Source organism: Eubalaena glacialis, chromosome 13 (genome assembly GCF_028564815.1).
Source record: "Eubalaena glacialis isolate mEubGla1 chromosome 13, mEubGla1.1.hap2.+ XY, whole genome shotgun sequence".
NCBI lineage: Eukaryota > Metazoa > Chordata > Mammalia > Artiodactyla > Balaenidae > Eubalaena > Eubalaena glacialis.
Genome location: NC_083728.1, coordinates 65,592,262 through 65,612,045, shown reverse-complemented (window position 1 = coordinate 65,612,045; position 19,784 = coordinate 65,592,262). Strand labels below are relative to the sequence as shown.

Below are 19,784 nucleotides of genomic sequence, written 5' to 3'. Positions count from 1 at the left end.
GTCTATTGCGTCATTTAAAGCTTGTGTTTCCTTATTAATTTTCTGTTTGGATGATCTGTCCATTGGTGTGAGGTGTTATTAAAGTCCCCCACTATTACTGTGTTACTGTCGATTTTCTCTTTTATAGCTGTTAGCAGTTGCCTGATGTATTGAGGTGCTCCTATGTTGGGTGCCTATATATTTATAATTGTTATATCTTCTTGGACTGATCCCTTGATCATTATGTAGTGTCCTTCCTTGTCTCTTGTAACATTCTTTATTTTAAAGTCTATTTTATCTGATATGAGTATTGCTACTCCAGCTTTCTTTTGATTTCCATTTGCATGGAATATCTTTTTCCATCCCCTCACTTTCAGTCTGTATGTGTCCCTAGGTCTGAAGTGGGTCTCTTGTAGACAGCATATATATGGGTCTTGTTTTTGTAACCATTCAGCAAGCCTGTGTCCTGTGGTTGGAGCATTTAATCCATTCACGTTTAAGGTAATTATTGTGATGTATGTTCCTATTACCATTTTCTTAATTGTTTTGGGTTTGTTTTTGTAGGTCCTTTTCTTCTCTTGTGTTTCCCACTTAGAGAGGTTCCTTTAGCATTTGTTGTAGAGCTGTTTTGGTGGTGCTGAATTCTCTTAGCTTTTGCTTGTCTGTAAAGCTTTTGATTTCTGCATCGAATCTGAATGAGATCCTTGCCGGGTGGAGTAATCTTGGTTGTAGGTTCTTCCCTTTCATCACTTTAAGTATATCATGCCACTCCCTTCTGGCTTGTAGAGTTTCTGCTGAGAAATCAGCTGTTAACCTTATGGGAGTTCCCTTGTATGTTATTTGTCATTTTTCCCTTGCTGCTTTCAGTAATTTTTCTTTGTCTTTAATTTTTGCCAATTTGATTACTACGTGTCTCAGCGTGTTTCTCCTTGGGTTTATCCTGTATGGGACTCTCTGAGCTTCCTGGACTTGGGTGGCTATTTCCTTTCCCATGTTAGGGAAGTTTTCGACTCTAATCTCTTCAAATATTTTCTCTGGTCCTTTCCCTCTCTCTTCTCCTTCTGGGACCCCTATAATGCGAATGTTTTTGCGTTTAATGTTGTCCCAGAGGTCTCTTAGGCTGTCTTCATTTCTTTTCATTCTTTTTTCTTTATTCTGTTCCACAGCAGTGAATTCCACCATTCTGTCTTCCAGGTCACTTATCCGTTCTTCTGCCTGTTATTCTGCTATTGATTCCTTCTAGTGTAGTTTTCATTTCAGTTATTGTATTGTTCATCTCTGTTTGTTTGTTCTTTAATTCTTCTAGGTCTTTGTTAAACATTTCTTGCATCTTCTCGATCTTTGCCTCCATTCTTTTTCCGAGGTCCTGGATCATCTTCACTATCATTATCCTGAATTCTTTTTCTGGAAGGTTGCCTATCTCCACTTCATTAAGTTGTTTTTCTGGAGTTTTATCTTGTTCCTTCATCTGGTACATAGCCCTCTGCCTTTTCATCTTGTCTATATTTCTGTGAATGTGGTTTTTGTTCCACAGGCTGCAGGATTGTGGTTCTGCTGTCTGCCCTCTGGTGGATAAGGCTATCTAAGAGGCTTGTGCAAGTTTGGAAATTTTATTATTATTATTATTAACTGAATAGGATCATGCCATTGTTGGACCATTGTTGGGGGAGGGGAGAGCATGATTCTGAATTTATTTTTAATTATTAACACGTTCAAAGACCTTAATTAAAATATTAAAGCTTTATTAATTTTAGGACAAAGTTACTCATTTTATAAATGACAAAGGCCCCTATTGTATAAAGCCCTGGAGCCCTGCTTAACAGAATGTTCTGGATATGGAGATGAGAAGTGTTATTTTCTTGTGTCATTTTGATACTGTAAACTTCCTCTGCTAATTCATGTACTCCTTGTACACATGGGACTGCAAACTTAAGCTGCTTCTTCCGGCAAGATTTCCACTATATGCAGGAACTTTTAAAATGTGTGATTTTTATAAATTTCTCTGTAAAAAATCAAGTTTTGAAATTGTAACATGTTTGGGCGTGTTAGAATCTGCTCTGTGCAGGCGGCTGTCGATTCTTATTAATGCAGTTAAATAGGTTTTTGAATGACCCCTTTCAACTTTTGAGTCAAGCTGTCACTACTTATTCCTCTGCTCCAGTAAATCATGTTGGTGACTTTGGCGGACTATCAAATGAGTTTCCTACTGGCTGCTTTTCCTTCACTCCTCTCTTTATCGATGCCAGTCTACCAAAATTCAGCCCTCTCCTGGAGAGTGGTGTCTTTGCTTCTACCAATTCATATCATCTCTTGGGTCCTGCTTTTTCTTCTGACAGCTTTGGAATCTGAACTTACATGCTATGCCATTTTTTAAAATCTAAATTTTGAACCAATTTTATGCTTGCAGAAAAGTTGGAAGAATAGAACAGGGAGTTTCCTAACGTCCTGCCTTCACTTAGCTTCCCCCATTGTTAACATATTATTTAACCATTTGTTAGGGTGCTTTTGCCAAAACTAAGAAATTAACACTGGTATAGGATTATTAACTAAACTGCAGACGTTATTGAATTTTGCCAGTGTTTTCACTAATGACTGTTTTCTGTTCCAGGATCTGATCTGGGATCTCACATCACATTTAATTAGTCTCCTCCTATAACAATTCCTCACTCCTTGTCTTTCATGATATTGACACTTTTGAAAAATACTGGTCGTTTATTTTGTTGCTCAACTTGTTCTGGCTTTGGCCATTAGGAGCATCTTGGGTTGGCGCCTGTGTCCTTTGAACATATCCCCCTCCTTTTATGAGCACATCTTTCATTCTGACTCGACAGGGTGTTTCAGGCTCATCTTATACTTCCTTTGCCCCAGCTCTGGGATCAGCCTCTTCTCCAAGAAGCCCTGGTTTCTTTTTATTGGAGAGTGACATTTAGAAACCCAGATCTGGGTACAAGATATGCTCTTCAGTATCAGGTGTCATTACTTCTAGGCCCTTTCAGCAGACAGAGCTAGGACATATACGTATTTATACCCACACACATGCATGCCTCTATAGTTCTGTATCTATTATCTGTGTCATAAGTCGTAAGGTTATATGAAAGGTCATAAGTTTACACTAATTTCTTCTGATTCCAATCTAACACCGCAGAGTTCATTTTAGCTTTCCCCTCTTCATATGTAACTTTTCTCCTGCCCTGAGAAGCCTGGCTCTCATCGTCTTTAGTTTTACAGTATTCAGTCAAGATACCGTTTGCTGTTCTCTTCTGGTTTCGTTCTTTCTCCCCACTCACCGCCCCTTCACTGAGGCGGGATGCGTCTGCAGTACAGCTGGGTGGGTTTGTTAGTGCTTGTGTTCCGCACTGGATCCCCACACATGCTGGTTGGTTTCATGATTTTAGTTTTTGAGTGTGTGAAGGCTGTGAGCTTTGCCATGGTTCTGATACTCAGAGGAAGGTCAGGCTGCCTCACCCCTGTTCTCCAGTTCCCATTACCCACCCCCCTTTGCCACCCACCCTATAAGTAAGCCATTTCCGTCATTTCTGGTTTATTCTTTTTATTTCTTTAATATTTATTTATTTACTTATTTTTATTTGGCTGTGCCAGGTCTTAGAATTGCGATGCACGGGATCTTTGTTGCGGCACGCGGGATCCAGTTCCCCGACCAGGGATTGAACCCGGGCCCCCTGCATTGGGAGCGTGGAGTCTTAGCCACTGTGCCACCAGGGAAGCCCCATGTCTGATTTACTCTTCTTGTGTTTCTTTGGTTTTGTGCCATTTTAAACTCATCAGGTTTGTGCTAGATTGTCCAGCCGCCGTTAGGGTCACGGGCACTCTCCCCTCATCCTCAACAGCCACTCCTCCTCTGAGAGGAAGACGCCGCCACTGCTGGAAGGTGGGCCGTGTGGTTAAGCTAGAAACTTCTTGTGTTCAGCACCTTCATATTTTAACTACTTAGATATCAGTTGGTAGCATTTAAAGTTTAACTGAGATTTTATTTAACGTTTGCTAATAAAGCAGAAAGGGGATAGGAAAGAATGCACCTTTTCCTACACCGTCTTACCCACCTCCTTTAATACTAGATATTTTAGTCAATTTTTAATCACACAAATATTACATTAAATATACTCCTTGGGGGGAAAAGAAAGCTTCACACCTAAGGATAAAGTCCCCTTTGATCTCCATCCCCCAACACAAAACAATTTTTATTATCCTTTCAGATTCTGTATACATTTCTAAACATACGTGCCTGTAGGGGAAAACATTTTATGTGTGACGCTTTTTTCCACATAAAAGGTATACTTTATCTTTCTTCAGCTTGCTTTTTTACTCATATGTGTCTTAGAAAATCTATTCATGTTGTATAGATAGCCCTGCCCCACTGTTTTTAACAGCTGCAGAGTATTTCTTGGTGACTGTCCTTGCGTGTCTCTTGGTGCACATGTGTAGACACTAAGAAGTGGAGCTGTGGGGCCGCAGGCTGTGTCCCTGTCCCACTGTGATCACTACAGCAGATTGCTCTCCCAAGCGGCTGCCATTTTACCCTTTCCACCAACTTTGCATCAGGGTACTCGTTCCTCTGCTGGTCATCAATATTTGATATTTCCTGTGTCTCAAATTTTGGGCATTTTGAAGGTGAAAAGTGGCATTTTGTTCTCATTTGCTGTCCTCTGAAATAGTGAGGTTGAGTGTATTTTTAGCCTTTTACATTTCCTTTTCTGTGATTTGTCCATTTTTAACTGCTTTCTTTTTCTTACTAATTTGTATGAGTTACTATATATGCTAGATTGATTCATTTAACTAATATTTATTAATCAAGAGATCAATATGCATATGCCCAGACACTGCTTTAGGTGCTGGGGTAACAGCAATAAACAAGGTTTCTAATTTCACAGAACTTAAGAGGAAGTTGGACCAAAGAAAATCTAAATAAATCAGAAGGATTATGTACCTGTTAGTAAGTGCTATTAAAAAATTAGAGTAATGGTAGAGAGAGGACCTGAGTCAGGAGGGAGCCCCAGTTTCCCCTTCCAGACCATCCTCTGAGTGTTTGCCCGGAGGCGGGTGGTCAGGGAGGGCTTCTCAGAGAAGGTGGGGTCAGAGCCGAGATCTGAATGATGAGAAGGAATTGGCCGTGGAAGTGTCCAGACAGAACAGCATGTGCCTGGGCTCCCAGGTGGGGCTAGTGAGTCGGGGGGATGTTGACGGACACAGCGAAAGTGCTTGTCAGAGACAGGTGCGCAGGAGTAGACATGAGGTCTGTTTCAGGAGGTTGTTTCTTCGGCTTCTCCTTTTCTGTCTAGGATAGGTCCCCAAAAAGAGCTTTGCCTTGGGGAATTTGTGCGTCAGGATTTGATCACTGGGTTTTGTGGTTGTTTTAAGGCATAGGCTTTTTCTTTTTAATAAAGGAAAATTTTCTGTTTCAGATTACCTAGGAACAGTACGATTTGGGGTTATCACAAATAAACATCTTGCGAAACTGGTATCCTTAGTACACTCTGGAAGTGTGTATTTACATAGACATTTCAACACATCACTTGTAAGTATTTTGAAATCACGTTTATATTAGCGCAGTGGTTCTTAACCTTGTTTGGATCACAGACTTCTTTGAGAATTGGATAAAATCTATGGATACTCTCTCTAGGAGAGTGCACATGATTTTATATTGCAAACTGAGAGTCCCTACAGCCCCTCTGTAGAGCCCATGCCCCTGGTTTAGAACCCATGCATTAGAGGGCTCTTGGATTTAACATCTAGAAATTCTGTTTATATTCTTAGATTTTGATACAGCCTTGTTAGTTTTCCTTCTTGGATGAAATTGCAGAGTTACTCTGTTGGAGAAGTGTTACTCTGGGCCCATGTTCTCAGAGGTTAAGCTTCCTTTGGGCAATGTTCTCTGTTCATTTGTTCCGTTTATCAAGAGTAGTCATGTGACATGCTTTTTCTCCTTTAGCTGATGAAATGGATTTTGAAGTTCTTGTCAAGTCACAGTGAGAAGTTGTTGGCTTTCCGCCCCAGAGAGCCTCGCTTTCCATTGTTGTCTTTGTTCCCTGATTTTATTTGCTTTCTGGCGGACCAGCCCCAACTCAGCTATTTCTGAGCTTTTGACCTGCATCCTGCTTAGTCCTGTGCTTCTGCTCTGTTTATTGCTACTTCCTCAGTCCCAGCACTGAGTTGATTTTTCTTCAGTATTTTCTCTCTCTGACTTCATGGATGGTGTCAGTGACTTACAGGTCGAGTGAAGACCAGATCTCCTGTACCCAGTGTGTGCCCAGCCCTTTAATCCCACGCTCCCCTCGGCTCAGCGTGCAGGCCTCATGCTGTTAGACCCTCCCGGGCGGCGCCCTCAGTACCAGTCACCCTGGCTTCTGCATATCTCTATATCCCAGATGGCTTTACTTCTCGCAGTTTATATTCCCAAAGTCAAATGTATTTACGTGTTTTCCAGATAGAAATGTTGATTATGATGATTATGTTTTTTCAGACTCCCACCATCCCACTTTGGGAATCACCGCTGTGATGGTTTCTCCCACCACCCACCCCACTCTCCTTGTTTCTCTGTCTAAGCTTCTTTTGACTTCATCTGCCTTTGCTATCATTTTCCTTCATCCTTCCTTATAGCATGCTATACAACCAACATATATCATGTTTATGCATAGTAAAGGGTACTGAGGAAGAAATTTAAAATAGATGGAGAAAAGAAGGTAGGACTGAGAATGATACTGAAAAAGATATTGGGCTTACTGCATCAATTCCATAGTTTTTAAGGTTGGTTGGTTGGTGTAGCAGCAGAATTCCTTTTAGCAAATGAAATATTACTGGGATACCAGTATTTAAAAAAAATAGAAGCAGTGGACATCTTTATTGTAAGCCAATTTAAACCTCTGTTTTGGGGAGTGTAAAATATCTCATTTTGTGGAACTCTCCAAAGCATTCTGTGGGGAGTTTTGTTTGAAACCCAGTGATTTATATCACTGGAATTTCAAAAATAATTTTGTGTTGACGTACTCTTGATTATTATAGGAAAACAAAGCAAAAAATCTAGGTGTGTCTCGCCTTCATTCTGTACACATAAAATGTGATCCGTGGCCTTGTACAAGTTCTAGGTCACTCATGGATTCATGCAAATATTTGTTGCGTTCCCGCTCTGTGCCAGGTGTTCTAGTCACTGGGGGTACATGTGAGCAAGGCAGATCCAAACTTCTGCCCTAACAGAGGGTCCCCAGGGACCAAGTTAAACATGATTTTGCCAAGGTAAAAATTATCCTTGACTCCACCATTTCTGTTCTCTTAGAGCTCCCCTTGCGCAGGGTGGTAGAGGTCATTGTTGCCAGCAGCAGGCAGGGAGACTTATTTGTTGATAGACGAGTCTGTCTAAAGGGAAAAAGATGAACCACATGATATGGAAGTCAACTCTTACAGCTGCTTTTGCTTTTCCGAGCTGCTGGTGAGGAAGCGCTCTGTCTGGAGAAGTAGAGCCAGGGTTTAGCTGCACAGGCAGGGACAGGTCGTGTCACTGCTCTGAGCCTCATTTTCCTCACCTGTGAAGTGTGGGGCTGATGTGCTTTGATCCTGTCCTGCCTTTTATCCTCTGTGCGTTTGTCCTTCCCAGGTCTTTCCCAGGGAGGTCATCAACTACACAGCTGAGAACATCTATAAGTGGGCCTTAGAAAACCGAGAGACGCTCCTTCGATGGCTGCGGCCACACGGCGGCAAGAGTCTCCTGCTGAACAATGAACTGAAGAAGGGACCAGCACTTTTTGTATTTATACCTTTTAATCCCTTAGCCGAAAGTCATCCTTTAATAGATGAGGTAAGAGTCATAATGGTGAAAGGTGTCTCATAAGGAGTCGGAGAAACTCATTAACTTAGCCATTTCTCATTCTGCGATCAGAGTAGTTTCCCCTAGTCGCCGAGCGGCCGCCAGGAGCAGCTGCTATGTTTCTGTGGCGTTACTCCTTTCTCCTGTAAGTGGGCAGGAGAGCCTGTGCCTTGGGTAGGACTCACCACAGCCTCTCTGGCCACATTACTGACAGCTGCTCAGGTCGGGGTGAGTCGGAGGGGACAGGGAAGGCAAACTGTGCCTCTCTGGAAAAGGACCAGATGGCCCTCTTCCTGCGGTGACGGATGCCTGGGAGAGGGGCAGAGGGGATGGACAACACAGGCAGGGTTTAGTGTGGCCTTTGGGATGCTGTTGTCGCGGGGGTTCGATCAGACTGTTGGCCCTGGCCACCCTCAGCCCAGCAGCCAGCAGCGGTGGTGGTGACCTTGGGATCCCATGATTTTCTAAACCTTGCATGTCTCACAGAGCAGTTTTCGGAGACAACCGCCATCAGGAGTCAGCCCCTCCCTGCTGCCTTTTCTGCTTCATCTGGTGCATTCACTGGCTCTGGGTGTGAGTTTATTTTATACATGGGATCGTTTGGAGGCACTTACAGAGAGCAATAACAATCAGCCGAGAGCGCCTGGGATTGCTAAATTGGATTTACTGGGGGTTTTATTTTTTCCTTCCCTCAAGGATCCCTTAATTGGCCAAAACCAATTTCAGACAGCCAGTGAATCACTGGCCAGACTGCCTGGATGCTGCCTCCCCCAAGCCCTCCATGTGAGCCTGATGGCCTGCTTTCCTGAGGGAGCCGGGAGGCCAGGCCAGACCCCTTACTGGGCTGCTCTGGAGCCTCTTTGTTGAAGTTATTACCCCTGCTGGGGGCCTTCTGAGTGAATGCTGCTACCATGGCTTAGAGGAGGAAAGAGGAGAAGATGAAATAGCTTTGTTTATTCTCTGATTAGGGAGGACTTGAAGTAATAAGACTTAATGTCTTTAGAAAATCTTCACTACACAGTTATTTTATGAACTAAGACACTCTTTCTTTACTAAGACACTCTAGTATTAAGAGCCCTTAAAGCTCTTTGTAGGAAAGGTGGGGTTTTCAACCAAGGTATTAGCCATGGTTGTGGATTTTTACTTTAACTTTTAAAGTTTCCTCCTGGAGAGTTCTGTCTTGTCTGGCTTGGGCATGTCGGGGTTCTGGGTTGGGTGGTATTTTGTGACTGGAGCCCAGTTCCTCTGGGGGGTTGTGCTTGGATTTAGACACCTGGTGGGAGACACTTGCTTTCCAACTCTTTGTTTCTGGGTGAGTGTCTCGCCTATCTCCCCGTACTCCTCTGTCTTTGTTTATCAAGGTTTTGCCCACAGCTCCTTTCCTCCGGGCTCTTAGTGTCCCTGTGAGGTGAAGAGAGTCCCTTAATCGCAGCCTGTGGTTAAACCAGGTGGCATCTTAGCAGTGTTATGGATTACTCAGCCAAGTGCAGTACGTTTCCCTGTTCATTTCAGGCCCCTTTAGCAAACGTTTATGGAGCACTGTGCCAGGGAGCCACGGTGGAGAAAGATGGAGAAGGCAGAGCCTTGGTCTCATGGTCTCGGAGGCCTGTCTGGTAGGGGAGCAAGAACCTGCTTGTAATTCAAGGCAGAGGGTGCTCAGCCCCAGGAGGAACTGGAGGAGAGTGGGTGCTGTCCCAGGAAGCTGGGGGCTGGGCAGGAGGGAGGCAGGACGGGGCTGTGGGAGGGGTGAGTGTTTGAGACAGGCCTTCAGGGGTGGCCAGGATTGTGATGGGCTGAGAGAAACTTAAGGGAAGGAATAGCCTGAGCAAAGGCACGCGGGTGGGCGGGGGGCGACGGGTTTAGATATTAGGAAATAGGACGTGTTGTATGGTCTCCATAAAGGACTGATTGAAGAAGACCCAGAAAAAAAACGTTGGAGGAGAGGCTTTTGGGTGCTTCTTTGAGGACTCCAGGATTAATCATAGCCATCCAAGTCTGATAATGGAGTGCTGTCAGCAGAGCTGTGTTACCATTATTAAAGTTTTCCTAGCAGCCGTGTTCCAGAAAAGTGAGAAGTAGGAAGATGCTGAGCTTGGACGGCGGTGTTGGGGATGGGAAGTGGGGCGTGTGACCATGGAAAGAGTGACACAGTGACTAGAAGTAAGGAAGTCATCCTCGGGGTTGGGCGGGGTGGGAGGGCTGAACACCTCCCTTACATGAGAGTGAGTTCTAAACTCAAAGGCTCCTTGACCCCAAAAGAATTTAAGCCTTAAGCCTTATTTTTCCATTATGCTTTTAGGCCCAACTTTGGGCAGGCAATGGAGGAGGCCTGCCTTGTCGAGAAGAGAGTGGTCATTGTAGTCGGGGCGGGGGGGTCAGGCAGTAAGGGACGGCCACGTGGGGACCGTCCTGTGAGGCCCAGGCCGGGACCAGACAGCTGCTCTTCCGCACGTGTGCCCCACCCCCACCCCCACCCCCCCCGGGAGAGCATGGCCTGCACTGCGCACGGCATCAGGCCCCTGACCCCAGCGTCTCCAGAGAGTCCCGGAGAGGTCATGAGACATCTCAGTGTGCTTATCAAAAGAAATTCTTAGTGCAGCCAGAAGAGACTCTGTGTGGGTTCTTAGCTTGTTTTTTTAAATTATTTTTATTATTAATTAATTAATTTTATTTTTGGCTGTGTTGGGTCTTCGTTACTGCACGGGGGCTTTCTCAAGTTGCGGTGCGCAGGCTTCTCATTGCAGTGGCTTCTCTTGTTGCGGAGCACGGGCTCTAGGCGCGCAGGCTTCAATAGTTGCGGCGCGCGGGCTCTAGAGCGCAGGCTCAGTAGTTGTGGCGCACAGGCTTAGCTGCTCCGCGGCATGTGGCATCTTCCTGGACCAGGGCTCAAACCCGTGTCCCCTGCATTGGTGGGCGGATTCTTAACCACTGCGCCACCAGGGAAGTCCCAGGTTCTTAGCTTTCACAGCGCTGCTCTGAGGCGTCCACTGCGTATGAGTCTGGGGGACAAAGGCATCTTGTCCAGACTTACAGATTTCTCCGATTAACGAAAATGGAAGGAAGCATTTATAGTGCAAACATTTAAAGTTTTTTGCCAAATTTTCCTTATTAGTTGACATGAAATTAAATATGACATCAAGTGATTCATATACGGGATGTAACTGGAGTGCCTTTTCAAAACTGCCTGTTATGAAAAAGGAACATAACAGTAAAAACTGGTTCAGTTTAGAGGAGAAAACTAAGAACTCCTCACTTTTCAGGGGCATTACTGTATAAAATATTTTCTTCACTTAAGAATATCCTTTACACGGCTGCTTTGTTTGTGAGAGACATTAAGAATGAAAGAGATGAGGAAGGAAGACCTCATAAGGAGTTTTGCTGTCCTCAGTGTACTCCTACTTGGACTTTTCATAAAAGCCCACGGTAAATACAGTCGCCCCCTGGTATCCACAGTGGGGTTGGTTCCAGGCCCCCTGCAGATACCAAAATCCAACATGCTCAAGTTCCATATGTAAAACGGCATAGTATTTGTATATAACCTATGCACATCTTCCCATATATTTTAAATCGTCTCTTATGATACCTGATGTAATATAAATGGTATGTAAATGGTTGCCTATGTGCAGCAAATTCAAGCTTTCTTTTCTGGCATTATTCCCCCTGAATATTTTCGATCCATGGTTGTTTGAATTGCAGATACAGAACCCGAGGATATGGAGGGCTGACTGTACTTGAATTTTTGTGGGTTTTGGCGGGGGGGACTGGGGGTGGTAATCTATTATGTCTTTGAATATAAAGTAGTACCAGGATGGGGCAAGAGGGCAGCTGGGCTATTTATGAATCATACGGGCTTGACCTTTTTAGCGTAATGTGCTGTCAGAGCCTTATCCTTTAAAAAGGGCTGAGATGTTTTGGTGTGGGGGAAAAAACCAAAACACTGGTTTATCATCTAAAGTAACCATTTTTATGCCCAAGAACTATTCAAACAATCTGTTTTTCTGTACAAACGCATATGTCTTAAATTAACTCTGTCTATAAGTATCATATGTTATAAAATTTGGGTTTTCTTTTAAATTGGAAAAGCACTTATTAAATGGTTTTCACACACACACTTTAATGAAACAAAATCCTGAGTGACTTGACACCTTTTAACTAACCTTGGTGGGAAATAAGTTAGCACACAGTTCTATTTTAGGGAGTATAAATGCCTTTGGATTATAATGACTTGCTCATCTTTTTCATTGACCTGGGGTGGCTGTTGGGTGGTGAAAGGTACTCAGTTCGGAAATGGAAGAGTCTTGGAATGAAATGTGAAATGTGAATCTAAATGGCTAACACTGATCTGAGGGTAAAGCGGTTCATCTCCCCGAGAAGCGGGAGCGTGTACGACATCCTGAGATGCTCTTCGTTCACCAGCTGTTTATCGACCATTTGTTATGTTCCGGGCTCTGAGCTAGGCTGCGGGGATAGCAGGATAAATCAAACATGGTCCCTGCCCGTGAGGATCCATAAGCCTGTGGGGAAGAGGGACGTCTTGACAGACAGTTGGGAGACTGTCTGGGAAGGGTTTCTGGGACTAACCCTGAAGATGTAGACTCTTCCTGGGGGAGGGGGAGTGTTAGCTTTGTTGGAGCAGCCATCCTGGTGCAGGGTCTTGGGGAGAGTGTTGAGGTTTGTCAGATGGAGGAGGCCCCGGCCAGGCCTCTGAAGGCAAGGCATCGTGGAAGGGCCTGGCTGGTCTAAAGGTGGTGGGGTGACACCGGAAAGGCAGACGCAGGTCAGATTATGTTAGGGTTACCCTCCAGGTAATAGGGAGCCATCGAATGTCATTTAGCAGAGGAGTCTCCTGCTTAGGGTTGTATTTTTAAAAATAAGTGGTGGCAGTGTGGAGGCTCAGTTAAGGTGGGGGAGAGAAAAAGGGGGCGCTCTGTGACCCGTGAGGGCCTGAGTTGAGGCAGTGACTGTGAGGATGCAGAGGGGGGCTGCTTCGTGATGCTGAAGTCATAGCTGGCTGGATTGGAGGCTTGGGTGGTGCAGAGGAGAAATTGAGGGTCAGCTGATTTTTCCGGTTTGATGATGCCATTTTCCAGAAAGGGTGGTACAGGAGGAGGAAGGCGAGATGGATGAGTATGGTTTGGAAGAGGCTGAATTCGTAGCCTCCTGTGAGGCATGAATTTATTTGGAAACATATGCTGTGAAATATTTGATCCACTTGTTAGGTGGATCAACAAGTGGATCAAATATTTGGGAAATTTTTAGACTGTTACTTAAGATGAAGAAAGAAGACATCGTCTGGAGGAGTTTTAAGGATGTAAAGGAAAGTGCACTCAACTGGGCGTTGAGATTTAAATTCTGTTCCTGGTTCTTTGATGTGTGTCGTGGGGTGAGCCACTTCACCCCATCACGGGGTAGACTGACTTCTCCCTCTAAGACCCCTTCCGTCTCTGAACAGGCGGTTCAGTATTTGTTAACAGAGTGACAGGATCTGAAAAATAACCCAAGCCTCTTTATTAATAGCTTTTGGTGTGACAGCTTCCTGTTTGATGCTGTGTTTCCAGCCAGGGTTCCTTCTTGTGAATCAGGCAAGATGCTTTGCAGGTCTAAGAGCCACAGGGTCTGTCCCTCAGTCACCCCCACACCTCTCATGAGCTCCGCCCTGTGTTTCAGATCACCGAAGTGGCCTTGGAGTACAACAACTGTCACGGGGACCAGGTGGTGGAGCGGCTCCTTCAGCACCTGCGGCGAGTGGACGCCCCGGTGTTCAAGTCTCTGGCACCTGAGCCCCCGGCCCAGCTGCCGGACCCGCCGCTGATAACGGAGTCCCCCTGCTGCAACACCGTGGTGCTGCCCCAGTGGCACTCCATCTCCAGGACCCACAACGTGTGTGAACTGTGTGTCAACCAGACCGCCGGCGGCCTCAGGCCAAGGTCGGTCAGCATGCCCCAGTGCAGCTTTTTCGAGATGGCAGCAGCTCTGGATTCTTTCTACCTCAAGGAGCAGACCTTTTATCATGTGGCATCAGACAGCATAGAATGCAGGAATTTTCTAAGTTTCTATAGCCCTTTCAGCTACTACACTGCATGTTGCAGGACCATAAACAGGGGCGTGACAGGCTTCATTGATTCTGAACAAGATGTCTTTGAAACCCCGACCATTGCATTTTCTTCCCTTGAGAAGAAATGTGAGGTTGATACCCCAAGCTCCGTTCCTCACATTGAGGAGAACAGGTATCTCTTTCCTGAACTGGACGTGGATAGCACAAGCTTCATAGGCCTGAGCTGCAGAACCAACAAGACCCTGAACATCTACCTTTTGGATTCCAATTTATTTTGGTTGTATGCAGAGAGGCTGGGTGCTCCGAGCGCTGCTCGGGTGAAAGGATTTGCTGCAATTGTTGACGTGAAAGAAGAGTCTCACTATGTCTTGGATCCAAAACAAGCTCTTATGAAGTTCACCCTAGGTACTGTGGGCAGTTTCCTTCCCCAAGCCTAATGCTTTGCTTAACTTAACATAGGTAACTTTTATTTAGGGATCTCATTACGGTTGGCTCTTAGCGCATTTGAAATCTTTAGACTGCAGCTGGTCATAATTTTAAAAGAAGCTAATTTTGTATATTAAATGGAACAGAAACTTCCTAACTCCAAATTTTGGATAAGTTTGTCACTTAGCCCTTGGGGGCTAAGAGTCCAGCGTTCCTGATCGGCAGCGCCTGCCGCATTTCCACGGTGGCGCGAGCTGCGGCCGGTGGAAACCTGGCCTCTGTGACGGACAGGGGTGGTGGAGAGCGGGTCGGGTGGTAACTCCCCAGGGGCTGATGAACGTGAGCCCCAACAGTGGCTTCATTCGAAAGGTACTTAAACAGAAAGCGGTGAAACAATAGAACCTCCTGGCCCCCCTTTTTGTCTCACAGGTTTAACTGTCTAGGCATCAAGGCCACCAGACCTAGTTTGTTCTGCTGCTTTTTTATAACAAGTTGAGAACTGCTGCTCTGACCTTGGGTGCCTAGATTGTAACAAACAAGTGTCAAGTGCAATAAACAAGTGTCAGGTTGCAAACCAGCAAAACCCACTTTTTTTGGGGGGGGGTGGCGGGTAAGTCACCATTATGGGAGTGCATCCGAGAGCTTGCCCTTAGGCTTGGCAGCAGCAGTGAACTAACCGATGCTGTCCTGTTCCCAGGGCTTTGCTGCCATCCGTGATGTGCACACAAGGAAGTGAGAATTCAAAAGCCGTGTTAGTTCAGCCTCGTTGGAAACATGGGGGAAAGTTAGCATTTGCCAAATGGAGACAGGAGGAATTTGGTGGGGAGGGAAACCTTTTATTTTCAAGTTTTGGAGAGTATGAAAGCAAGAGTAAACTCAAAGCCCCTAAATGATAGTCATTTTAGCTGCTGTCCTTTAAGTCCAGGTGAAGCTCGTTTCTTACATTAGACACGTTAAAAGGCTTATGTTAATAAAAGGCTTTATATTATAAACACGAAGCCTCCTGAGTGCTTAGAGGAACCCTGTGACCAGTCGCTTTATGAAGTGTGTAGTCTTTTGATACTACAAATTGCTCCTAATTCATGTTTCCTAAAGTTACATTTTACTGTACTGAGTTTTCTGAAAATGAAACAAGCCTGTATTTTTAAAGTAAGTATTTATTGGATTTTCCTGCATTCTGTTCTAACACTCAAGCATTCAGTGAGCTAGCTCATGATGTGTGCGTCTTGAATTTAATGGTAATCTGAAAGAAGCCACCTTCCAATTTCTTTTCATCTTCTGTTATCTCCTCTGAAACATCTAGCTCCGTTGTTCTTTGTGCTGTGGTTGGTGACAAAATTTGTCAGGGTCCTCGTCCAAAAACATTCACTGTGCATCATTGTTGTTTTGGAGAGTTGACTCTTAAGTCAGCTGTCTCTGGGTCAGTTTCAGAATTTAGGCTTCATTCAGATTAGTAAATAATTCTTGGTTTTATGTTTCAAAAACATAGCCAACTAAGTATCAGTCAGATGTTGATGATGGATTCTCTTCACAAGACCTTCCTCCTTTCCTCCTCCCTCCACGGAACATATCATTGTTCACTAGGGCCTCGCAATGGAGAGCAAAAAGAAGAAAAAAAGAAGTGAAACTCAGATTAGTGCTGCTCCAGATGATACAAAGGAATCTGAAGATAGTAGAGTTGGTGGGGAGGGTAAAACTGTTGGTTCAGGTTAGGGTTTGGGATTATTTATGGGTTTTATTTATGTGTTTTTCCACTAAATATAATTGAGTTTATTTTTCTTAACCTTTTAAGAAAGAAACTTGAAGGACTTTAATAAAGGAAACAAAAACCATAGCTCCTTATCCTTAAATTAATGAGTATTTAAACACCTTCCCCATTACGGTAGCTTGTGCAATTACTGCATCGGTAGTTATGCTTAAAGGTCTTGGTATAGTAGGTTGAAATCTCCCTGGTGGCATGTTGATGACTTATGCAGTCTCAGGTGTCCATTTTTGGACCAGTGTTGTTTTTAAAAGGAGCATCGAATTCCTAGTCCCTGCATAGTAGAACACGGAACACCGAGTGGTGCTTTGTTAGCTAAAGTGCTGTCTGCTGAGTTACCACTGCCAAAGCTACCCCCTGTCCCCCCGGGTGGCTTCGTTCAGGGTTTTGCCTGTAGGTGAAGTGTTAAAAATGTGGGCCTGTGAAGCCAGCCCAATTTTTTAGATGTAGAGTTTAAAGTAAGCCAGCTACTCTCCTTGTACTGAGAGAAGAGCTGATCTCATTTTCTCCTTATTTTTAGAGTCTTTCATTCAAAACTTCAGCGTTCTCTACAGTCCCTTGAAAAGGCATCTTATTGGAAGTGACTCTGCCCAGTTCCCATCTCAGCATTTAATCACTGAAGTGACAACTGATACCTTTTGGGAAGTAGTCCTTCAAAAACAGGTATGGAATCATGAGCGAGGCAAAAATCAAGCCATCTGTCCCTATTGTAATAATTTACAAAGCTGCAGCCATCGGGGTGAGCAGTTGGGCTTTTTTTGTTTGTTTGTTTGTTTTAATTAATTTATTTATTTTTGGCTGCGTTGGGTCTTTGTTGCTGCGCGTGGGCTTTCTCTAGTTGCGGCGAGCAGGGGCTACTCTTCGTTGCGGTGCGCGGGCTTCTCATTGCGGTGGCTTCTCTTGTTGCGGAGCACGGGCTTTAGGCACGCAGGCTTCAGTAGCTGTGGCTTGTGGGCTTACCTGCTGCGCGGCATGTGGGATCTTCCCAGACCAGGGCTTGAACCCGTGTTCCCTGCATTGGCAGGCGGATTCTTAACCACTGTGCCACCCGTGGGCGGTTGGTTTTGATGTACAAAAGATGGACCACATGACAGTCTTACTGCAGAACATGTGAATTACATGGTGGTTTTGTGATTGTAAAACGTCCTTAAGAGGGCTTCCCTGGTGGCGCAGTGGTTGAGAATCTGCCTGCCAATGCAGGGGACTCGGGTTCGAGCCCTGGTCTGGGAGGATCCCACATGCCGCGGAGCAACTGGGCCCGTGAGCCACAACTACTGGGCCTGCGCGTCTGGAGCCTGTGCTCCGCAACAGGAGGGGCCGCGATAGTGGGAGGCCCGCGCACCGCGAGGAGGAGTGGCCCCCGCTCGCCGCAACTGGAGAAAGCCCTCGCACAGAAACGAAGACCCAACACAGCCATAAAAATAAATAAATAAATAAAACTTTAAAAAAAAAAACGTCCTTAAGAAAGCACATAGGGCTTCCCTGGTGGCGCAGTGGTTAAGAATCTGCCTGCCAGTGCAGGGGACACAGGTTCGAGCCCTCGTCTGGGAAGATCCCACGTGCCACGGAGCAACTGAGCCCGCACACCACAACTACTGAAACCCGGGCGCCTAGAGCCCGTGCTCCGCAACAAGAGAAGCCACCGCAATGAGAAGCTCGCGCACTGCATCAAAGAGTAGCCCCTGCTCGCCGAAACTAGAGAAAGCCCGCGTGCAGCAACGAAGACCCAATGCATCCAAAAATATAAATAAATAAATAAATTTATTAAAAAAAAAAGAAATCACATAATTGAAAATACCTGAAGATTAAATTTTCACTGTAATTAGTGCATGAACAACATTTATTGAATGCCTGCCAGGTTCTAAGCACAGTGAGGACCTGAGCAGCCCAGTAACAGCCGTCTTCCTCTTCCCATAGGATGTGTTGCTGCTTTATTATGCACAGTGGTGCGGCTTCTGTCCAGCCCTCAATCACGTCTTTATCCAGCTAGCTCGGCTCCTGCCCGTGGATACATTCACTGTGGCGAGGTAAGGAAGCCCGTGCTGCAGCGCTGTGTGCCTGCCTTCACTTCTCCTTACAGCTTAGCCGTTATGGCCTGCAAGGGTCTGCCCATTTTCTGTTGACCTTGGGTAAGATTTGGTTGATTGTCAGCTTAAAGCTGTGAGCAAGACCTATTGGAGGCACAGTTTTCCTGATGAATGCTGAGTGTTCCTTCCATGATGTTGAGTGTGTTTAGTCCTGATTGAGTTCATAGGAGGGTGAGTGCAGTTCTGAGGGATTAGTGCTGACCTGGTTGCTCGGATAGCCCCCCAAGTGGCCAGCTTTCTGGAATACATGGCACTGGGGCCTTGGCCCAGCAAAAGGGGGCCAGTCCCTGGTGTGCTGCCAACCAGCCCTGGGACCTGGAGCAAATCTCCCCACCAGGCCTCCTTTCCCTCCTCATTCCTAAAAGTAAGAGGCAAGATTGGCTGATACCTGCATGTTCTAGTTTTGTGATTCCTTGGTACTGTATGTGTATGTGTAGCAAACAAAAAAAATGTTAAACCATTGTTTTGTAAAAACAAGGCTCAAAGAGTTTTTGGATCAGGTAGTAGGCAGTCTGAGATGAAAATTATTTAGACTTAAGCTATATCTTCTCCCCGTCACCAAAAAAAAAAAAAAAAAACCCTTCAGATAGATAGAATAAATATAAAAGATCAAATCATAGAAAAAATAACAGAAGCTAGAATATTGGATTTGCTAGTTCCTTTGAGAGGTGAAAACTTGCCAAAATGAAGCAGTTGAAAAAATAATGCAAGAGAGATGAACAGATTTCACTAGAAAAATGTGCAACGAAAATAAAACTGACTTACAAAAGGACGATAGCTATATTTTACAGCATATATGTCTTACCTTTTGTGTGTGCTGTAAGTAATGATTAGAGCCACACTTGAGGAGTTACTATGCTGCGAGATTTTTATATATACATATTATCTGACTTAATCCTTAGACCATTCAGTGGAGCAGGTATGATTGCCACTCTCTTTCTACTGAGGAGGAAACTGAGGCTCAGAAAGATGAGGCAGCTCGCCCAGAGTTACACAACCTGTAAATGAGGGAGCAGGGTTCAGAATCAGGTGTGCGTGCTCCAGACCCTGAGAAATTAAAATGGTTTAAGAAAACTGCTGAGAGCAAAATGTGGTTTGTACATATAATGGAATATTATTCAGCCTTAAAAATTAGGAAGGAAATTCTGACACATGCTGCAACATGAGTGAACCTTGAGGATATTAATGCTGAGTGAAATGAGTCACAAAAGGACAAACACTGTATGGTTTCCCTTATATGAGGCACCAAGGGTAGTCAGATTCATAGACACAGCAGAATGGTGGTTGCCAAGAGATGGGGGGAGGGGAGAAGGGGGAGGAGTTGTTTAATGGGGTCAGTTTCAGTTTTGCAAGGTGAAAGGGCTCTGGAGATGGATGGTGGTGATGGGTGCACAGCATTATGAATGTACTTAATACCACTGCACTGTACACTTAGAAATGGCTAAGATGGTAAATGTTATGTATATTTTACCACAATTTAAAAAATAGGGGATGGAGGGAGAAACAGACGAGAAGGACTGCTGTGTGAAGAAAGGTCATGAACAGGCTTTTCATGTAAGAGAAGAGAGTAAATAAACAAGTGGGGAAATTATAGTCTAGTAAATGTAAATTAAAACAATAACAAAGTGTCATTTACACTTATTAAATTAACAAATACTC

General features: G+C 44.8%; 1 protein-coding gene across 3 annotated transcripts in view; it reads left to right on the top strand.

The window, feature by feature from the left end:
- The window catches only part of TXNDC11 (thioredoxin domain containing 11), a 64,375-nt gene that overhangs the window by 38,305 nt on the left and 6,286 nt on the right, over positions 1-19,784 (top strand). For 2 of the 3 annotated variants that reach the window (XM_061208361.1, XM_061208363.1), the window contains 5 exons: positions 5,400-5,512; positions 7,586-7,786; positions 13,463-14,255; positions 16,559-16,701; positions 17,956-18,065. In XM_061208361.1, the coding sequence (XP_061064344.1) occupies positions 5,400-5,512; positions 7,586-7,786; positions 13,463-14,255; positions 16,559-16,701; positions 17,956-18,065 (1,360 nt within the window). The remainder of the gene's footprint in view (positions 1-5,399; positions 5,513-7,585; positions 7,787-13,462; positions 14,256-16,558; positions 16,702-17,955; positions 18,066-19,784) is intronic. The other variant, XM_061208362.1, reaches the window with a different exon arrangement.